Here is a 19,297-nt window from a genome sequence, read left to right as displayed (position 1 = left end):
GATTATCAGAGCAAGGCTGATAATACCTAGTTTTGGAAAATGGGATTGATTATGGACCAGTGAGTAAGGCAGCTAAAGGTTGATTATCATAATCACTTTGTATTGTGAAAGTCTAATGAATTCAGAGCACTGTCTAAACCAGAGGTAGCATTCAGCAGGTTCTGACCAGTTCTGGAGAGCCAGTAGTGGACATTTTGAGTAGTTCAGAGAACCGGCAAATCCCACCTCTGACTGGCCCTACCCCATCTATTCTCTGCCTCCCAAGTCCCCCTGATTGGTTAGGTCTTCTTTTGTTGCCCTGCACAGGAGAACAGAGCTGGAAAACAGGTTAGTGGGGTGGGGAGAGAATGGGGATTTTGCAGTTACCTTCCCCCAAGAGTGGGGAGGGAATGGAGATTTTATAATATCCTTCCCTGTCACGCCCACCCAGCCACGCCAACCAAGCCCACCAAGTCACGCCCACAGAATCAGTAGTAAAAAAAAATTGAATCCCACCACTGCTCCCCACCCCACTAACCTGCTTTCCAGCTCCGTTCTCCTGTGCAGGACAACACAAGACACAACCCTTACCATGTATTTGCTTTTCTTTTTTTTTCCTGGAAGGAACCTAAAAATATATTAAATCAAATGGGCACCAAGAGCATCTTGGTACATTTAAGTACCAAGTGTGTGGCCTGAGCTCCAGAGAAAATATAGGTTGCACCTGGGCTGAGTTTGCAAAACATATTTTTCTTGATTAATGAGTCAACCCATTTTCTGGGTTTGTGAAATAGTCATGAGGGTTAAGGGAAGCTTCCATAATGTATTGCTGCCTCCCTTATCTTATTTGGGACACCAGACAAATACCTACAAGTCTTTCCTTGAAGACAGAAAAGTGTTGGATGCTTTGTAGACAGAGAGAGTCAATATTCCACCAATAAGGATGAATTTGAGATCATGAGCCTTACTAGCTCAGAGAGGAAGAAAAGAAAATACATTGGCTCGGTTTTGTAACAAGAGCTGGGGAGGCAGGTTTTTTTAGAAGACCAACAACTGAGTAAGCTCAGTTGTGTGAGCCAATGTATCATTTGTCCCAGTAGCTCACCTTCTAAAATTGCAGATTAATCAGGATTTGGCCCATTACTCTCCTTGCTCAGCGTGAAATAAGTGATGGCCTGGAATTACTGGACTTGCCAATATGTCCTTTGGCCTTTCCAGGGAACAAATAGGTGTGAATTCAGTGGGTTCTGCTTTCAGTCATGTGTTTTCTGGTGTCTGTGGAATCCTTGGTACTTTCTCAGCTTGGTTGTTGGCTTGAAGATAGTTCACTGCCCAAATAGGTAACCTCATAGGGCTCCATCATCACAACCATCGCCATATCATCAGGACAATTTTTGATTTTATAATGGGCTAGGTCCACTGAAATGTTCTGCTTGCTTTGCAAAATGCTTTTGAAAAAGCTGATAGAAGGAAGGGAGGAGAAAGCTGGTTGTTTAGATCACGTGTTGCTAGATAACAGAATAACAGAGTTGGAAGGGACTTTGGAGATCTTCTAGTCCAACCACCTGCTCCAGAAGAAGATCTACACCATTCCAGACAAATGGCTATCTGATCTCTTCTTACAAACCTCTACTGATGGAGCAACCACAAACTTCTAGGGATAAGCTGTTCCACTGATTAATTGTCCTCACTGGCACAAATCCCTCCTTAGTTCTGGGTTCTTCCCTCCTTGATTAGTTTCCATCCATTACTCCTTGTCCTGCCTTCAGGTTCTTTGGAGAAGAGGTTGATCCCATCCCCCTCTTCTTGTGGCAGCCCCTTCAATATTGGAAGACTGCTATCATGTCACCCCCTAGCGCTTCTTTTCACTAGATTAGACATACCCAATTCCTGCAACCGTTCTTCATATGCTTTAGCCTCCAGTCCCCCAACAGAGAGCAATCACTTTTTGTTGCTCTTCTCTGCACTGTTTCTAGAGTTTCAAGATCGTTTTTACACCACGGTGATCAAAATTGGGTGCAGTATTCCAAGATGAGGTGAAGAAAGACAGAAGGGGAAAAAAATGCAAAGTCTCAGTTTGGAAAAAGAGGAATTATGTTAAAGATGAACCAGGTTTGACAGCAGTGATCTTTCCTCACATTTCTACAGTGACCAAAACTCTGGGGGCATCGCAAGGGCTCCCTGGCATTGTAGAGGAAATGAGGTGGTATTTTTGACTTCTCCCTTTTGGAGAGGAAAGGTGTTTTTTTTTCCCCCCTTTAAACACCACAAACACAAGTAAAACAGCTAGGTTAAGCTTGACGGCCGAAACAGAAGCAATGCCAACCTAGCTCATGTGCGGTTCCAACTTTCAGAACGAGCCCAGCATTCTAAGGCCAGATGGTCACTGCTGGTGCCAAGCGATGGGGCATCGGCTGTGCCCTTTTTAAAAAGAGTTTTTCAGCGTCTGACTCCTTCCCTCTTGGCTCTAGACTCTGTTTTGTTTTATTTTTCTCTCTCTCTCTCTTCCTGCTGTTCTGCCCTAGGACATTCATCATGTTGGATTACAAACAGCTTTTGAAATTCCCCTTCGCTTTCCAAAGGCGTTTGTTGTCTGCCGTGGCGGGCAGCTGTTCAGAAAACATAGAAACAGTTCCGTGGCTCTTTGGGATTAAAGCTGCAGAGCTTTGTCTCACCCGGGATTGTGGCCTTAGACCTCCAGAAGAATCCACAACAACACCGTGTGCATGGGACGGCATCGTGCAAGTGACACAGACCACATGGTGCCAATTCCTCTGCACTTTAATTCATTTACTTATTTATTTGAGGAAGTGTATATGGTCGTCCAACTCATTCTTAGTGACTTTGGATGGTTTACAAAGATAAAAACCTAATATGAATAGCAATAAAAACAATAGTTCCACACACACACACACGCACACCCTCTGGCAACAACAATCAGTCAATCGATACTGCTAAAATTATTGCTGAAATACTGGTAAAATATGTGCTAAAACATATAAAGAATGGTTGCTGGAATTGGGTATGTCTAGTTTAATGAAAAGGAGGACTAGGGGTGACATGATAGCAGAGTTCCAATATCTCAGGGGCTGCCCCAAAGAAGAGGGAGTCAAGCTATTCTCCAAAGCACCTGAAGGCAGGACAAGAAGCAATGGGTGGAAACTAATCAAGGAGAGAAGCAACTTAGAACTAAGAAGAAACTTGCTAACAGTGAGAACAATCAGTAGAACAACTTGCCTCCAGAAATTATGAATTCTCCAACACTGGAAGTTTTTAAGAAGAGATTGGACAACCCTTTGTCTGAAATGGTATGGGGTTTCCTGCCTGAGCAAGGGGTTGGACTAGAAGACCTCCAAGGTCCCTTCCAACTCTGTGATTCTAGTATAAGAAGCCACTTGTTGGGCTCCATCCCACTCTGGGGTCCCCAAGCCCATTGGCAAAAACTAGGTCTTCAGAGCTTTGCAAAAGAATATTAAAATGGGTGGCCAGTCTGATCTCCACAGGGATAATGTTCCACAGGGAGGGAGCCACCACAGTTAAGGTCCTCCTACTTGGTCTTGCTAGGTAAACTTCCTTAGGAAAGGGGACCCCAGGTAGAGTTTCCCTGCCTCCCTGCTCTGACGGGTCAGGTAGATGTGACCAAGAGAATATGGTCTTTCAAATAACCTTGGCTTAAGCCAGGTTTAACCTAAATGGGTTAATGCTCTGATGTAAATGATTTTCTTACTCTCTTCCCCTGCGGATTTTGAAGCAAGTCGTAAGGGTGAAGAATAGGATAGGATAGGATAGGATATTGGAATGAATAGAATAGAATAGAAGGGACTTTGGAGGTCTTCTAGTCCAGCCTCCTGCTCAAGTTGCAGAACTTATATGTGGCTGTCTAGTTTCTTCTTAAAAACCTGGAGTGTTGAAGTGCCCACCATTTCTGAAGACAAGCTGTTCCATTAGTTAATTGTCCTCACTGTTAGGAAGTTTTTCCTTAATTTCACGTTACTTCTCTCTTTGGTTAGTTTCCAAGCATTGTTTCTCATCCTGCCCTCTGCTTTGTAGAATAATTTGACCCCAATTTTTCTTTGTGGCAGCCCCTCAAATACTGAAATACTGCTATCATGTCTATTAGGAATCTGTCCACCGATTAGTTGGGTTGGCAATATATAAACCAACAATGTATGTTTGTAGCTTTAAGACAAAATCACTGTATTGATTTATACTATATTCCGATTGGTTGCTTATATTGCAAATTACCATAAAAGGGAGCTAGAGATCATAGTTTGCTCTCTCTGACATTCTGTTGCTATCTAAGGTTCTCTGTTGTATTTATGCTGTGCTTATACTTTGATATTTTTGTTTATTGTAAATGACAAAGGCAACCAGTAAGAAGACTTTGTAATTGGATATTCTTTGGACTGTTAAATGTATATGACCTGGACCATTTATTGGACTGTGCTATTTCTTAAAGTAAACTTTAACTCAATTTAGTGTATCTGTGTGTGGCTGAATAATTATTCATAACTACTCTCATAAACGTTTCCATGTGCATATCCTTGTTACTCAAGGGTTATTCTGTACATATCATAACAATGTCACCCCTAATTCTTCTTTTCTTTAGATTAGCCATATCCAAATCCAACCATTCTTCATATGTGTTAGTCTCTAGGCCCTTGATCATCTTAGTTGCTCTTCTCAGAACTTTTTCCAAGGTTTCAACATCTTTTTTTATAGTATGGTGACCAAAATTGGTTGCAGTATTCCAGGTGTCACCTTACTAGGACCACTTGATCATGCACATTTGCCCAAAGCTTAATCTGACCCATCTTTACGATCAAGCTTCTTAAATTTTTAAAAGCTCTGGATGCTGACAAATCCAAATGCCTTTTTTATTTCTTTCCCAAGGCTTCCATATTGTATATTGAAAAAGAGTTATAGCTCATTCACTTTATTTTTATAACACCCTTCAGAGGAAAGAGCAAGTTTTAAGGTCTTGGCAACCACGTAGCCTTTTGTAGGCTGTTAATGAAAAATATCTATTAAAGCCTTAAAGGTTTTGGGCATCGGTTCAAGCTGGATATTCTTGTACACTGCAAGAGATTGTCTGCTAGTACAAAGTGAATACCCCCAACTAATGGTGCAAAATGGATTAGGGGAAAGAACCTAGCTGCCATCTTGGAATCTAATCAAAGAAGAGAAGAGAAGAGAAGAGAAGAGAAGAGAAGAGAAGAGAAGAGAAGAGAAGAGAGTATGGAAGAGGAAGAATGGAATGGAATGGAATTTCCACTACACTGGCTGCTTTTATATGAATCTGAGTACGAGTATTCCTTGGCTCATGAACACAATTGAGCCCAAAATTTCAGTTGCTAAACAAGACAGTTTTTAAGTGAATTTTGCTCCATTTTAGGAACTCTCTTGCAATGGTTGTTACGAGAATCACTGCAGTTGTTCAGTTGGTAACACAGTGAACCTGGCTTTCCTTATTGACTTCTCTTGGCAGAAGGTCTCAAAAAAAAGTGACCACCCGATTCTGGGACATCGGAGCTGGTGGTTTCAGAATTTGAGATCTCTCCATGAAGAAGGATCTCATGAGTTAATCTGCACCCCTGGCTTTTATTGAGCAAAAATGCAAAACTGTTTGTGCAAAAGTTAAAAATGGATCCATTGGGTGTTTGCTGCAATGTATTCTTTCAGAGGCTTGGAACCTCTTGAACGTTAGCTCAGAAGATACAAAACTCTGGAGAGATTTTGTTGTGGTTTTTGTTCTGCAGGGGAGTTATCTTTTGTTTGTCTGCTCTACACTCTGAAGACCAAAGTTTTGTTTACTCTTATCAGCTGTCTCTTTGGTAAAGTACCCTTTTAGGATAGCTATATCTGTGTTCATTCCTAATAAGGACTGAGATCCAATGTCAACTGGAATAGAGCTGGAAGGGACCTTGGAAATCTTCTAGACCAACCTCCTGCTCAAGCAGGACACCCTATATAATTTCAGACAAATGGCTGTCCAGTCTCCAGTGATAAGAGCACCCACAATTTCTGGAGGCAAGTCGTTCCACTGATTAATTCTTATCACTGTTAGGAAGTTTCTCCTTAATTCCAGGTTGCTTCTCTCCTTGGTTAGTTTCCATCCATTGTTTCTTGTCTTCTGGTGCTTTGGAATCCATGTCTTCTTTTATGCCACGAAATAGATCACTTTCCTGTGCACAAACATCAGAATTCAGAAATGTCACTCCCGAAGCTTTTCATAAAATCTCAGCAAAAGCTAAGGAACAATGAATCCTCAAAACATCCTGCGGTTGGAGTGGCTGGAGTGGTGTTGGCCCAGGTTCAAATCCAACTTCAGCCATGGAAGGTCACTGGCCCCTATCTTATCCTAACCTTGCAAGGTGGTTGTTGTAGAGATGAAGTGAAACCAGAACTCCATTTAAGTGCCTTTCTGGAGAATAAATAAATCTTGCAAAATGATGGCAGCGTATTGAGACAAGAAGAAAAACTGGGCAGCAGTGGTTTAAAGGAATTAATTCTGCTAGCTTCTTTATGCTCCATCAACAATGAGGAATTATCATTTGGAGATTTCAATACCAAAGTGATGAAAGGCAAGTATATTAAATACACATCTTTTACAGGTGAGGAGCCCTCAGGCTGAGTGAGAGATTAATGGATTGTAATTATTTTTTTTAGTATGCTGTAAATGATTCTCAGGAAAATCTTTCCAAAGGGTAAGACTCAAATTGGACAATACAAAAATAAGCAATTAGGACATGACTTAGCAGTGTGTTAACTAAAAATGTCAAAGAACAACTGAGTTGTGTCGCTCCACGTTTTAAGAATAAAGTCCCATTTTACAACTCAGACCGATTGAGGCTCAGACTTATTCAGCTTGCTATGAGTTGAGCAAATACATGGGCGTACATTGGTAGCTTTCTGGGTTGTTGTTGTGGTTTCTTTTGAACAACTGGGAACCTGTTGCTGGGTTTTTGCAAATTAGGAACAGTAGATGCCATTTAGGGTTGATGTTTTCTGGAAAAATGCTTGGATAGCATATTCAAAGTGGAAAAGACAGGTTTAGATTTATGCAGAAGAAGGCAAGAGGGAAGAGCCCTTTTTGAAAAAAGTCTCTTCGAGCAACGTTTCCAACTAATAGCTGCATCTGGTGGATCTTAATACAGAATAACAGAGTTGGAAGGGACCTTGGAGGTCATTTAGTCCAAACTCTGTTCAAGCAGGAAACTCTATGCCACTTCAGACAAGTCTCTTCTTAAAAACCTTAACAACTCTTAAAGGCAAGCTGTTCCACTGGTTAATTGTCCTCACTCTTAGGAAGTTTCTGCTTAATTCCAGATTGTTTCTCTCCTTGATTAGTTTCCATCCATTGTTCCTTGTCCTGCCTTCTGGTGCTTTGGAAAATAAGTTGACCCCCCTCATCTTTGTGACAGCTCCTCAAATATTGAAACACTGCTACCATGTCACTCCTAGTCCTTCTTTTTTCCAGACTAGCCAAACCCAAATCCTGCAGCTGTTCTTTATATATTTTAGTCTCGAACCCTTCAATCTTAGTTGCTCTTCTCTGCACTTCTTCTAAAATCTCAACATCTTTTTTGTACTCAAGAAAGTTAGACAGGAGAGACTTCATTGGGGGAAAAAACTTCCAAGGGATGCAGGATGAATGGACAGCCCCCCCCACCAAAAAAAAATTTTTGGAAGAAGACAGTGACAAAAAAAGACCTATGGCTTATTGCCAAGAAAACTATCCTGAGTGTGTCCATTGATGTCAAGAGAAGCCAAGCTTGAATGCGAGAGAGATTTGACTTCATTAGACAGGTGGGGTGAGAACACCTGTCCAACGTATAAGGGTTGTTCTGGAGTTGCATCAGCTAAAAGATTCTTGGCAATCAGGCCTGGGAAAGTTCTCTCTCTAGTAGCTGGAGGAAAATATTTTGGGGCTGGTTAGACGGTTACTTAATGTACCCGGTTACGTCTTGAAAAAAAAGCACCTTTGGGATATTCTAAAATCTGCTTAAATCAGCATATAAGGCAAAGAGCTAAGAGACAGAAAGTCTTTGGAGAGAGTTACAAAAATAAAGCCAATAAATAACGCCAGCCTTATGTTGAACAACTATGTGGGTCACCGCAGGAGTCCAGGAATTCTAGGAAGCCAAATGCATAGAATTCCTGGTGTTGGGTTGGTAGAATATAGACAGGTCTTCTTTCTTTTTCTTCCTTCTTTTTTCTTCTTTCTTCTTCCCTTCCATACACTCATCCACATGACGAAGGAGCCATGTTGAGTTCTTGAAGAAAAAAAAAAATACAGAAATGTGTTAGGCCAACTCTACCATAAAAGGGTGAACACCTAGAATATAGAATAATAGAGTTGTAAGGGATGTGGTGGCTTAGTGGTGTTGAGCTTGTCGATCAGAAAGGTCAGCAGTTCGGCAGTTCGAATCCTTAGCACCGCATAACGGAGTGAGCTCACGTTGCTGGTTGCAACCCAGCAGTTCGAAAGCATGTAAAAAATACAAGTAGAAAAACAGGGACCACTTTGGTGGGAAGGTAACAGCATTCCGTGGGCCTTCAGTGTTTAGTCATGCCAGCCACATGACCACGGAGACGTCTTCGGACAGCGCTGGCTCTTAGGCTTTGTAGCAAAGATGAGCACTGCCCCCTAGAGCCGAAAACAACAAGCACATACTGGAATTTAAAGAGTAGGGGGCAGCCTAGGTGAGAAGAAGCTGAAATATTAGCACTCGGATGGATTGTGCAGACAAGAAGAACAGACTACTTTATATTAGAGAAGAAAAGGATATAAAAGGGATGAAAATTAAAAAGGAAGAATTTAAGTTGCAAGCATTCGCCGATGATCTGGTTTTCATTTTAGAAGACCCACTAGAAACAGCATCAAAATTGATAGAAAAGATAGAGGCATGTGGAAAAGTGGCTGGTTTGAAAATAAATAAACATAAGACAAAGATCTTGACAAAGAATATGCTATCAAGACAAAAGGAAGAACTGGCAGATCTATTGAAAATTCAGGTCACAAATAAGATCAAGTACTTGGGGATACATTTGACAGCAAGATTCAGTACACTAAAAGAGAATAATTATATCAAACTTAAGCAGCAGATAGCGCTAGATTTGGTGAAATGGGAAAATTTACAACTGTCATTAATAGGGAGAACATCAACAATCAAGATGAATATATTACCCAGAATTTTATATTTGTTTCAAACAATTCCAATTAGGCTTGGAAAAGATTACTTTGAAGATTTAAATAAAATTGTGTTGAAATATATATGGCAAGGTAAGAAAGCGAGAATAAAGTTAAAACTTTTGCAAGATGCCAGAATAAGAGGAGGATTTGGTTTGCCTAATTGGGAGTTGTATTACCAAGCTACAAATTTGATGTGGGTTAAGGAATGGACAACATTAAGAAATACTAGATTGTTGACATTAGAAGGACATGATCTGTTGTTGGGGTGGCATGCTTTTCTATGGTATAAAGCAGAACCTTTTAAAACACAGGGCTTTCATCAAAAGGCGCAGCGCTACTTTAGAAGACATTATAAAGGGGAAAAGCTCAGTCTCTGTGGTTAAACTGGGTTAAACTGGGAGAAGACTAAAAGGCAATGTTATTTGAAAATTCCAGTCTGGCTATCGACTATTGAAGCATTTTCTTATCCTATAATATATAAAAAGGAACAAACAGTTAGATATGGTGAAATATTGAATGAAAAGGGTGAACTTAAATCTATACAAAAACTAGAGGAACAAGGTATAAAGATGAATTGGTTTTCATATGCGCAAATACATTCAAGGTATGATAAAGACTCTAAAACAGAAGGTTTCTATGATAAACTGACTGATTTAGATAAGATTTTGACAGGTACTGATGAAAAGGTGATTTAAAAATTGTATGGATATTTATTAGAAATTAAAAGAAGAACAAGTTAAAGAAACAATGATTGCTTGGGGGAAGAATTTTGGATATGGGATTGGTCTAGAGAAATGGTAAAAATTGTGGTCTCAAAATTATAAAATGACAATGTCAACAGCATATGAAGAAAATTTGTATAAGATGTTTTACAGGTGGCATTTTCCCCCGACAAGAATAGCAAGAATGTTCAAGAACAAATCTGAAAAATGTTGGAAATGTCATCAGACACCTGGCTCATATTACCATATGTGGTGGACTTGTGCGGATGCCAAAAAATATTGGACTAAAATCCACATGTGGTTGGAAAAAATGACAAAAAAGCATATAGATTTGAAACCAGAGATATTTTTATTGGGAATTTTACCTGAAATATATAGTAAAGAATTGAAATACCTGATTGTAAGTGTATTAACAGTGGCTAGGATTGTATTTGCTAAAAACTGGAAAAATGAGAAAATACCATTACAGAAGGAAATCATTAAGAAAATATTGGAATGTGCTGAAATGAGTAGATTGACATTTGAAATCAGAGAACAAGATGATAAACAATTTTATAAAATTTGGGGTCTATTCTATCAATGGTTAGACAATAAAACATGGTAATGAAATATGTAGATTCTTAGAAAATAATAAACATATAAAGATGTATTCTCTTCTTATTATATCTACAAAATGATTGTAGGATAGATTTGAGATGATAATATGAACTGTTATAAAACAAATTAAGTAAAATATGATTATTTCGTAAAACATGAATGAATAAAAGTATAGTCAAATGATTGATTAACAATGATATTAATGTATTTAATACTTGATTGAAAATATGAAAATATATACAATGTAATTGTAATTGAAGACTACGAAATGGAAGCACAAAACAATTTGTAAAACAACCGGCACACTGTATATATATGGAAGATGGCTTGATGTTTTTATGTTTTGTTTGTCTATGTTTGTCTTAAAAACCAATAAAAATTAAAAAAAAAAAAGAACAGACTACTTTAAATTAATGGAGCAGTTAACTATTTTATTTGCCAATAATGTGAGGGTGGTTTTTTTTTTTTTTGGTCCCCAGCTGGTTTTGCATTTCTTTGAAGCATTTCAACATCTCTTGTGTTCATTCTGGGCACTGGTGCAGTTCAATTACAAGCTCATGAGTATATTTGCTTCCTCTCGACTCTAAACTCCCTCTCTGCATTCTCCCCTGCACACACACACCCAACACGGCCTGTTTATCAGCAAAAAGTAAAAAAAAAAGCCAGTTTATCGGTAGCAAAAAGGTTTTAATAGGCTGCTTGCTTGGATTGCTATAAAATCTATTCAAGCATGGGCAGAGTGCCACACCGTTTCTCACCCAGGCTGATTTTAAAAAAATATATCACAGAGACAGTAAAACAAAAATCAGCTGGCTGGGGGACAGATTGATTGAGAGCAAAGTAGCAGAATCAATCGATCAGAATAAGAGCTGGAAGGGAGCTTGGAGGTCTTCTAGTCCAACCCCCTGTTCAAGCAGGAGACCCTATACCATTTGAAGGCGGTGTCCAAGGCTTTATATACAGGTAGCTCTCTACTTATGACCACAACTGAGCCCAAAACTTCAGTGGCTAAGCGAGAGGGGTTGTTAAGTGAATTTTCTCCTCATTTTAAGACCTTTCTTGCCACGGGCGGTAAGTGAATCACTGCCGTTGATAAGTTAGTAACCTGGTTGTTAAGTGAACCTGGCTTCCCTGTTGACTTTGCCTGTCAGAAGGTTGCAAAGGGGATGAGCCTGGGATGTGGCAACCATCATAAATGTGAACCAGTTGCCTAGTGTCTGAACTTTGTTCACCTGACCATAGGTGAACACATAAGTGTGAAAAACGGTCATAAGTCAGTGCCATTGCAACTTTGAACGATCACTAAATGAACTGTTGTAAGTCAAAGACTACCTGTACTGTCATAGCTTCAAACAATTGCTGAAGGAATTGTTGTACCTATATGTTCTCCCATATATGTATGAAGATTGTATCCTTACGATTTTTATTGACTGTTTCCTAGCATGATTTGATTGCTTATTGTACCCTATGACCAGGGGTGGGATTCTACCAGTTTGCACCTATTTGCTACAACCGGTTGTCTAAGCAGTTCGGAGAACCAGTTGTTAGAAGAAATTACTGGCCTAATCTTGTAAGGAAGGCAGGAAGGAAACATTCTGGTGTTGCTTACAGAAACTGCCTCTCCGTTAACCCTTATTACATTCTTGGCAGGACTAGACTTCCTGTCTCAGGAACTTCTCTGGAGTTTTTTTCCCCTCCTTTGCTGGTACTTTGCTTGTGTGGAGTGACCATTCAAAGTTACAATAGCACTGAAAAAAGTGACTTATGACCATTTTTCACACTTACGACTGTTGCAGCATCCCCACAGTCATGAGAGGCCAGGCGAGGAGATGCGTGCCTCGATGTGAGTGATATTGAGTTGGCCACACCCAGCCAATAACATGACCACCAAGTCACGCCCACCAAGTAAGCCATGCCTTCAGAACTGTTTGTTAAAAATTTTGAATCCCACCCCTGCCTATGACTATCATTAAATGTTGTACTTTATGGTTCTTGACTCTTGACGAATGTATCTTTTCGTTTATGGACACTGAGAGCATTTGCACCAGAGACAAATTCCTTGTGTGTCCAACCACACTTGGCCAATAAAGAATTATATATAATATAATATAATATAATATAATATAATATAATATAATATAATATAATATAATATAATATAATATAATATAATATAATATAATATAATATAATAATATAATAATATAATATAATATAATATAATATAATATAATATAATATAATATAATATAATATAATAATATAATATAATAATATAATATAATATAATATAATATAATATAATATAATAAATATAATATAATATAATATAATATAATATAATATAATATAACATAACATAACATAACATAATATTATAATAATATAATATAATATAATAATATAATATAATATAATATAATATAATATAATATAATATAATATAATATAATATAATAATTAATATAATAATAACATAACAATAATATAATATAATATAATATAATATAATATAATATAATATAATATAATATAATATAATATAATATAATATAATATAATATAATATAATATAATATAATATAATATAATATAATAATATAATATAATATAATATAATATAATATAATATAATATAATATAATATAATATAATATAATATAATATAATATAATATAATATAATATAATATATATAATTCTTTATTGGCCAAGTGTGGTTGGACACACAAGGAATTTGTCTCTGGTGCAAATGCTCTCAGTGTCCATAAACGAAAAGATACATTCGTCAAGAGTCAAGAATCATCAGATACAACACTTAATTATACATACATACATACATACATACATACATACATACATACATACATACAAAAAAGCAAAAGGCCATTCATGCATCATCACAAAATCTCCAGAACCGTAAAGGCACATATGTTCCTCTTGGCTTCTAGATGCTCACTAAAAAAGGATTTTTCAAAATGACCATCAGCGCATTTAGAGTATTTCCTATATTATTATTATTAACACGCTCTGATGCTAAGGAGTTCTACTCCCCCTCCCCATCTGAAAGAAATCTGTCCAAAATGCAAAACACAAGCAGAGGAGAGGGTTTCAGTATCACAGCACTAAGCAGCTTTAGTACAGAACAGTTGAGCTAAGCCACACCTAGGCTCCTTGCTATCTCCTTCTTGCTCACACAGCAAGTACTGTTTCAGTTTCCAAATAGCACTCAACTCTCTCACACACTGACAAGACGCTAGCCAGATGAATACTAATGGATGCTGGTAAGCAGAGGCAGAATTTTTCCACCTTATGTTCCTCCCCAAAAACTAAGCCCAACCACATAGTTTTGTAGGGAAGCATGAGTATCCAGCTAGTATAGAATAACAGAATTAGAAGGGACCTTGTATGTCTTCTCCTCCAGCTTCCTGCTCAAGCAGATGATTGGACAACGGTTGTATCTTCTTAAAAACCTTGATCTGTGCTTACTCAACACACTGAGTTGGAATGGACTTAATTTGTTTTGATTTATGCACTGTGAGAACTTGGCCAATTTGGACTGATTCCGTAGACCATAATTATACAAACCAGGGGTTAACATCAGTTGGGGGATTGTCTCATTTCTCTGCAGGAGAACCTTCTCGAATGCAGGCCTTGGAGTTGAGCTGCGGCTCTGGAACTGGACAAGTGACCCTCAACCCCAGTGAGACGTTAGAGCTGAGTTGCAGTCTGTTTCCTGAGGTCAGCCCTCTGAGGTAGGTCCGGTCAAGAAAAAGACATTGTTGGGATTCCAGGATGTATTGTTTGTAGGGCAACGTTTCTCAACGTTGGCAACTTTTAAGTCCTGTGGACTTCAACTCCCAGAATTCCCTGGGGAGTTCTGGGAGTTGAAGTCCACAGGTCTTGAAGTTGCCAACGTTGAGAAATATCAATGTAGGGTAATAATAACAGAATCTTGAAAGCTCTCTAGAGTTGGTCTCTGCTCCACCATCTACCAAACACAATCAAGGCAGGGTTGAATTGAGTTTCTTTCTTGCACGTTCTCAGCACCGAGTAATCTTTTCTCTTCCCTTGTTGCTCCCTTGCTCCCATTCTTCTTCCCAAGGCTAGGTCTCCGTTCCTTTCCATCCAGCGAGCAGTTTTCCAACATTACATGGAAGAAGAACAGATATCCACTGGGAGAAGAAGACAACCTCCGTGTCCTCCCCAACGGTTCTTTGTTGATCACGTCACCTGAGGCAGCTGTGAAACACGACAACCACTCGGAAGGCTCCAGCGTGGAAGGAAATTATTCTTGTATCACTCAGGGACCATTTGGGTCCATCACTGGCCAGACACTGATGCTCCGAGAATCTAGTGAGTATTTGTCCCCTGCAATTCGTTACAAGAGCCATTTCACCTCGGCTATCTTTTGAAAAAGAAAACGAAGCATGCTTCTAGTCCTCACTGTGGGGCAATACAATAGATAGACGGAGAGAGAGAGAGAGAGAGAGAGAGAGAGAGAAGATATAGATATATATTGTAGTTCTACAACGTCTGAATGAGGATTACTGGCTCTTCAGAGATCACTGGTGTTGTGGCCTGTCGGCCGCTGGATCAGAAGAGGAGGCGTGAGAGTCAGGTGCAAGGCAACCTGAGAGCTCTGAGGGGGAAAAGAGAGAATGGAGCTGTCAGAGAGAGAGAGAGAGAGAGACGTCCCTCAGCCCTCAGGTGGAAGATCAACAGCCCCCAGGTCTGGAAGTGGCTGATGAGGAAGAGAAGGAACAGCTGGGTCCAGTGCCTGACGCGCAGATGCGCAGAAACCAGGGGAGAGGAGAGCAGTGGAAATCTATGGGCCGCTCCTGCTAGCAAAGCCCCATCCTAACTCTGGGGATAAAAGGCAGGGGGCGGAGGTGAATAGATGTGGCAGACAAATCTTCCAGCTGGCTGGACTTGTTAGCCTGCATTGAGAGAGAAACTTTTTGCCGGAGCTGCCGGCACTCCTAATAAAGGAATTTTCGAGTTAGCTTCAGAGGGTTTGTTGTGTTTGGGGAGCTGGGTCAGAACAACTGGATCACTATCTATTTAGTGATCAAAATCCGGTCTGTTGGCAACCGGTGTGTATTTATGACAGTTGCAGTGTCCAAGGGTCACGTGATCAGCATTTATGGCCTTCCCAGCCGACATCAGACAAGGGAAGCCAGATTTGCTTAATGACTACAGGATTTACTGAACAACTTCGGTGATTCACTTAGCCACCATGGCAAAAGGTCATAAAATTGGGCTCGACTCGTTTAACAATTGCCTCATTTATCAACAGTGTTCCTGGCCTTGATTGTGGTCATAAGTCAAGGACTACCTGTGTATGAAGTAACACAACAGTTTCAATAAATCCTGATCGCCTTTCATTCTAATTGTCCATACGTAATTTATGTAAGCAACTTATTCCTAAAGCATACTTTATTAATCTGTCTCCTTTAGCAAACCTTGTTTGATAGGTAAAATAGCCAGGCAAGGAAACGAAAACCTGTCTGAAATGCGATACTCTCTGCTAGTTTTAAAGTACAAAAAATAGTGTCTTGTTGTCAAAGGGAATGTGCACAGAAAAGCATATCTCCTGAGTGAAATTCTTGTTTCCTCTGATAGTCTTCACAAAAGGCTTCTCGGGCTGTTCCCAATTTACAGAGATTGTGCCGTCCAATCAAGAACCTCCTAAGGCAGTGATGGCGAACCTTTTTGTTGTGGAGTGCTGAAAGCGCACGTGGCACCAGCACTCACAACACAATGCGCCCCATCCCCCTGCGCATGTGTGCGCAACACCCCGCCCCACCCCCTTACCTGCACTGCCTCCCAGCTGATTTTTGGCCCATTTGAGGCCGTTTTCGCCCTCCTGGAGGCTCGAGGGAAGCCTCTGCAGCCTCGGGAGGCTGAAAAATGGGCGTTCTGGAAATACCAGAAGTGCCAAAACGGGCCCGTTTTCAGCCTCCCGAGGCAGCAGAGGCTTCCCTCGAGCCTCTGGGAAGGTGAAAACAGCCTCAAACAGGCCGAAAATCAGCTGAGAGGTGCACACATGCACGGTGCAGGTAAGTTTGGCTGAGGCTCAGATGCCTGCACATATGGCTCTGCATGCCACCTGTGGCACACGTGCCATAGGTTCGCCATCACCGTCCTAAGGAATTCATGTTTCCCTCTTAAAGTATTATTATGATAATGGATTGATCGATCAGCCAATAAACATATCAGAATTCAAAATATAAGACAACAGAAAAACCATATGTGGCATGAAGAGTAAAAGGCAGAACTAAAAGAAAATATTTTCATATAACTCCAATCATTTATCCCAAGCAGATCCAGTTCTCAATTGTTTTGTCATTCAGAGAAAGGGCAATTTTATATGTAATATTTGGGTTCTGGCCACTCACAAAACAGGTTGTCTTAATAAGAATCCCGCTTCAATGCAAGTCATCCCCCAAATTAACCCTATTTTTAAAAAAATACTTTTTAATATTAATATTTTGATGCTTTGTTTTTTAATTTTCCTTGAATAACTAAATATTCTACAAAAACAAAACAAAAGCAAAGCAATTATCAATAGTTGGGTCAACTCTGTCTAAAGCCAGGTTGTTCTTCTGCTTGTAACTCATGCCTCCCTTTCCCTTTCTTTTTTTCTTTTTCTTTCTTTCCTCTTTCACTGATCTTCTGTCAATGGTTATCCCCCCACTTCCTACCATAGCCTTGCTTCCATTTTTCCAACATCCAGAACCCCAATCTGTGCCAGAAAATGGCATGGCTCGTTTTGAGTGTCGGATCAAAGGTTTGCCTGCTCCGGTCATCACTTGGCAGAAGGACAAGGAAGCTGTGCCTTCAGAACCAAGGTAAATTATGCAAGGGTCACTCATTGCTCACCAATTAAAAGACGCTTGCTCCTGGGGAGGAAAAGTTATGGCAAATCTAGACAGCATACTAAAAAGCAGAGACATCACCTGCCAACAAAAGTGCACATAGTCAAGGCTATGGTTTTCCTAGTTGCAATGTATGGCTATGAAAGGCCTTTGAACTCTGGTGCTGGAGAAGACTACTGCGAGTCCCTTGAACGGCAAAGCGATCAAATTGGTCAGTCCTAGAGGAGATCAACCCTGACTGCTCTTTAGAAGGCCAGATCCTGAAGATGAAACTCAAAGACTTTGGCCACTTAGTGAGAAGGAAGGACTCACTGGAGAAGAGCCCAATGCTGGGAAAGACTGGGGTAAAGAAGAAGAAGAAAGAGAAGAAGAAGAAGAAGAGAAGGAGGAGGAGGAGGAGGAGGAGGAAGAAGAAGAAGAAGAAGAAGAAGAAGAAGAAGAAGAAGAAGAAGAAGAAGAAGAAGAAGAAGAAGAAGAAGAAGAAGAAGAAGAAGAAGAAGAAGAAGAAGAAGAAGAAGAAGAAGAAGACAGAAGAAGAGAAGAAGAAGAAGAAGAAGAAGAAGAAGAAGACGGCAGAGAAGGAGGTGGCTGGGTGGAGTCACTGAAGCAGTAGCCGTGAGCTTAAATGGACACTAGAGGATGGTAGAGGACAGGAAGGCCTGGAGGAACATTCTCCATGGAGTCGCAATGGGTCAGGCATGACTTTGTGACTAACAACAACACCTATTGCATCAAGCACGATAGAGTTAGTTAAGTTGGAGCTGCTAAGCCTCACTGGTTGTGGCTTGCAAGCTGTGATGTATGCCTAAACCTGATGCCTGATGGTAGTTGGGTCAACTGACAGGTTTATTATATCTGGATTGTCAAAATGGTCCAGTATATCTGTCTATGAACAGCTCTAAGAGAGTCTTAGAGGGATATAGAACACAGAACAAGGAGTCTTGGTTGCACGGTGGTGAGAATGCCGTTTTGCAGGCTAACTCTGCCCACTGCCAGCAGTTCAATCCTTGCTGGCTCAAGGTTGACTCCGCTCTTCCATCCTTTCAAGGTTGATAAAATTAGGACCCAGATTGTTGGGGGCAATAGACCGACTCTATAAATTGTTTACAGAGGGCTGTAAACCACCATAGGGCAATATATAAGCCTAAGTGCTATTGCTATTAACATAGATTCATAGGACTGGTAGGTACCTCAGAGGTCTTCTAATCCAACCACCTACTCAAGACAGGAAACCTTCAACACATCCTAGTCAAATGTCCCAAAGGTGCTTTTTTCAAGAGGCAACTGGACTTTCTGGGTTTTCTTTGAAGACTTTCTTCAAGAAGTGAAACGTCTTCAGAGAAAAACCAGAAAGTCCAGTTGCCTCTTGGAAAAAGCACCTTTGGGAGAACCATGACTTGGATGACTGAGAATCTCCATAGACTTCCCAGTCAAATGACTGTCCAGTCGATTTTTGAAAACCTCCAACGATGGCGCATCCACAACTCTGGGAGGCAAGCTATTTCTTTGATTATTGTTCTCACTGTCAGGAAATTTCTCCTTTGTTCTAGGTTTAACAAGATTCCACCCGTTACTTTTTGTCCTGCCCACGGGTGCTTTGGTTGGATAAATCAATCCCCTCCTCTCTGGGACAGCTCCTCAAGTATTGGAAGACCACTATGGTGTCCCCTCTAATCCTTCTCTTCATAAGGCTAGACAAACCTAGCTCCTTCAACCATTCATCATACCATTTGAAAATTTTATTTTCCAAAGCACTGGGGCAGGACAAGAAACAATGGATGGAAACTAATCAAGGAAAGAAGCAACCTGGAATTGAGGAGAAACTTCCTAAGAGTGAGGACAATCAACCAGTGGAACAGCTTGCCACCAGAAATCGTGGGTGCTCCATCACTGGAGGTTTTTAGGAAGAGACTAGACAGTCAC

General features: G+C 40.1%; 1 protein-coding gene across 5 annotated transcripts in view; it reads left to right on the top strand.

Annotated features, from left to right (window-relative positions):
• IGDCC4 (immunoglobulin superfamily DCC subclass member 4) overlaps nucleotides 1–19,297 on the top strand; it is an 80,311-nt gene that overhangs the window by 18,637 nt on the left and 42,377 nt on the right. For all 5 annotated transcript variants that reach the window (XM_087972851.1, XM_087972850.1, XM_087972848.1 and 2 more), the window contains exons 2-4: nucleotides 14,125–14,248; nucleotides 14,599–14,849; nucleotides 17,206–17,347. In XM_087972851.1, coding sequence (XP_087828977.1) covers nucleotides 14,125–14,248; nucleotides 14,599–14,849; nucleotides 17,206–17,347 — 517 coding nt within the window. The remainder of the gene's footprint in view (nucleotides 1–14,124; nucleotides 14,249–14,598; nucleotides 14,850–17,205; nucleotides 17,348–19,297) is intronic.

Source organism: Notechis scutatus, chromosome 11, assembly GCF_049901735.1.
Source record: "Notechis scutatus isolate UNSWTSFEM ecotype Mainland chromosome 11, rNotScu1.2, whole genome shotgun sequence".
Lineage (NCBI taxonomy): Eukaryota > Metazoa > Chordata > Lepidosauria > Squamata > Elapidae > Notechis > Notechis scutatus.
This window is presented reverse-complemented; position numbering and strand designations above follow the sequence as displayed.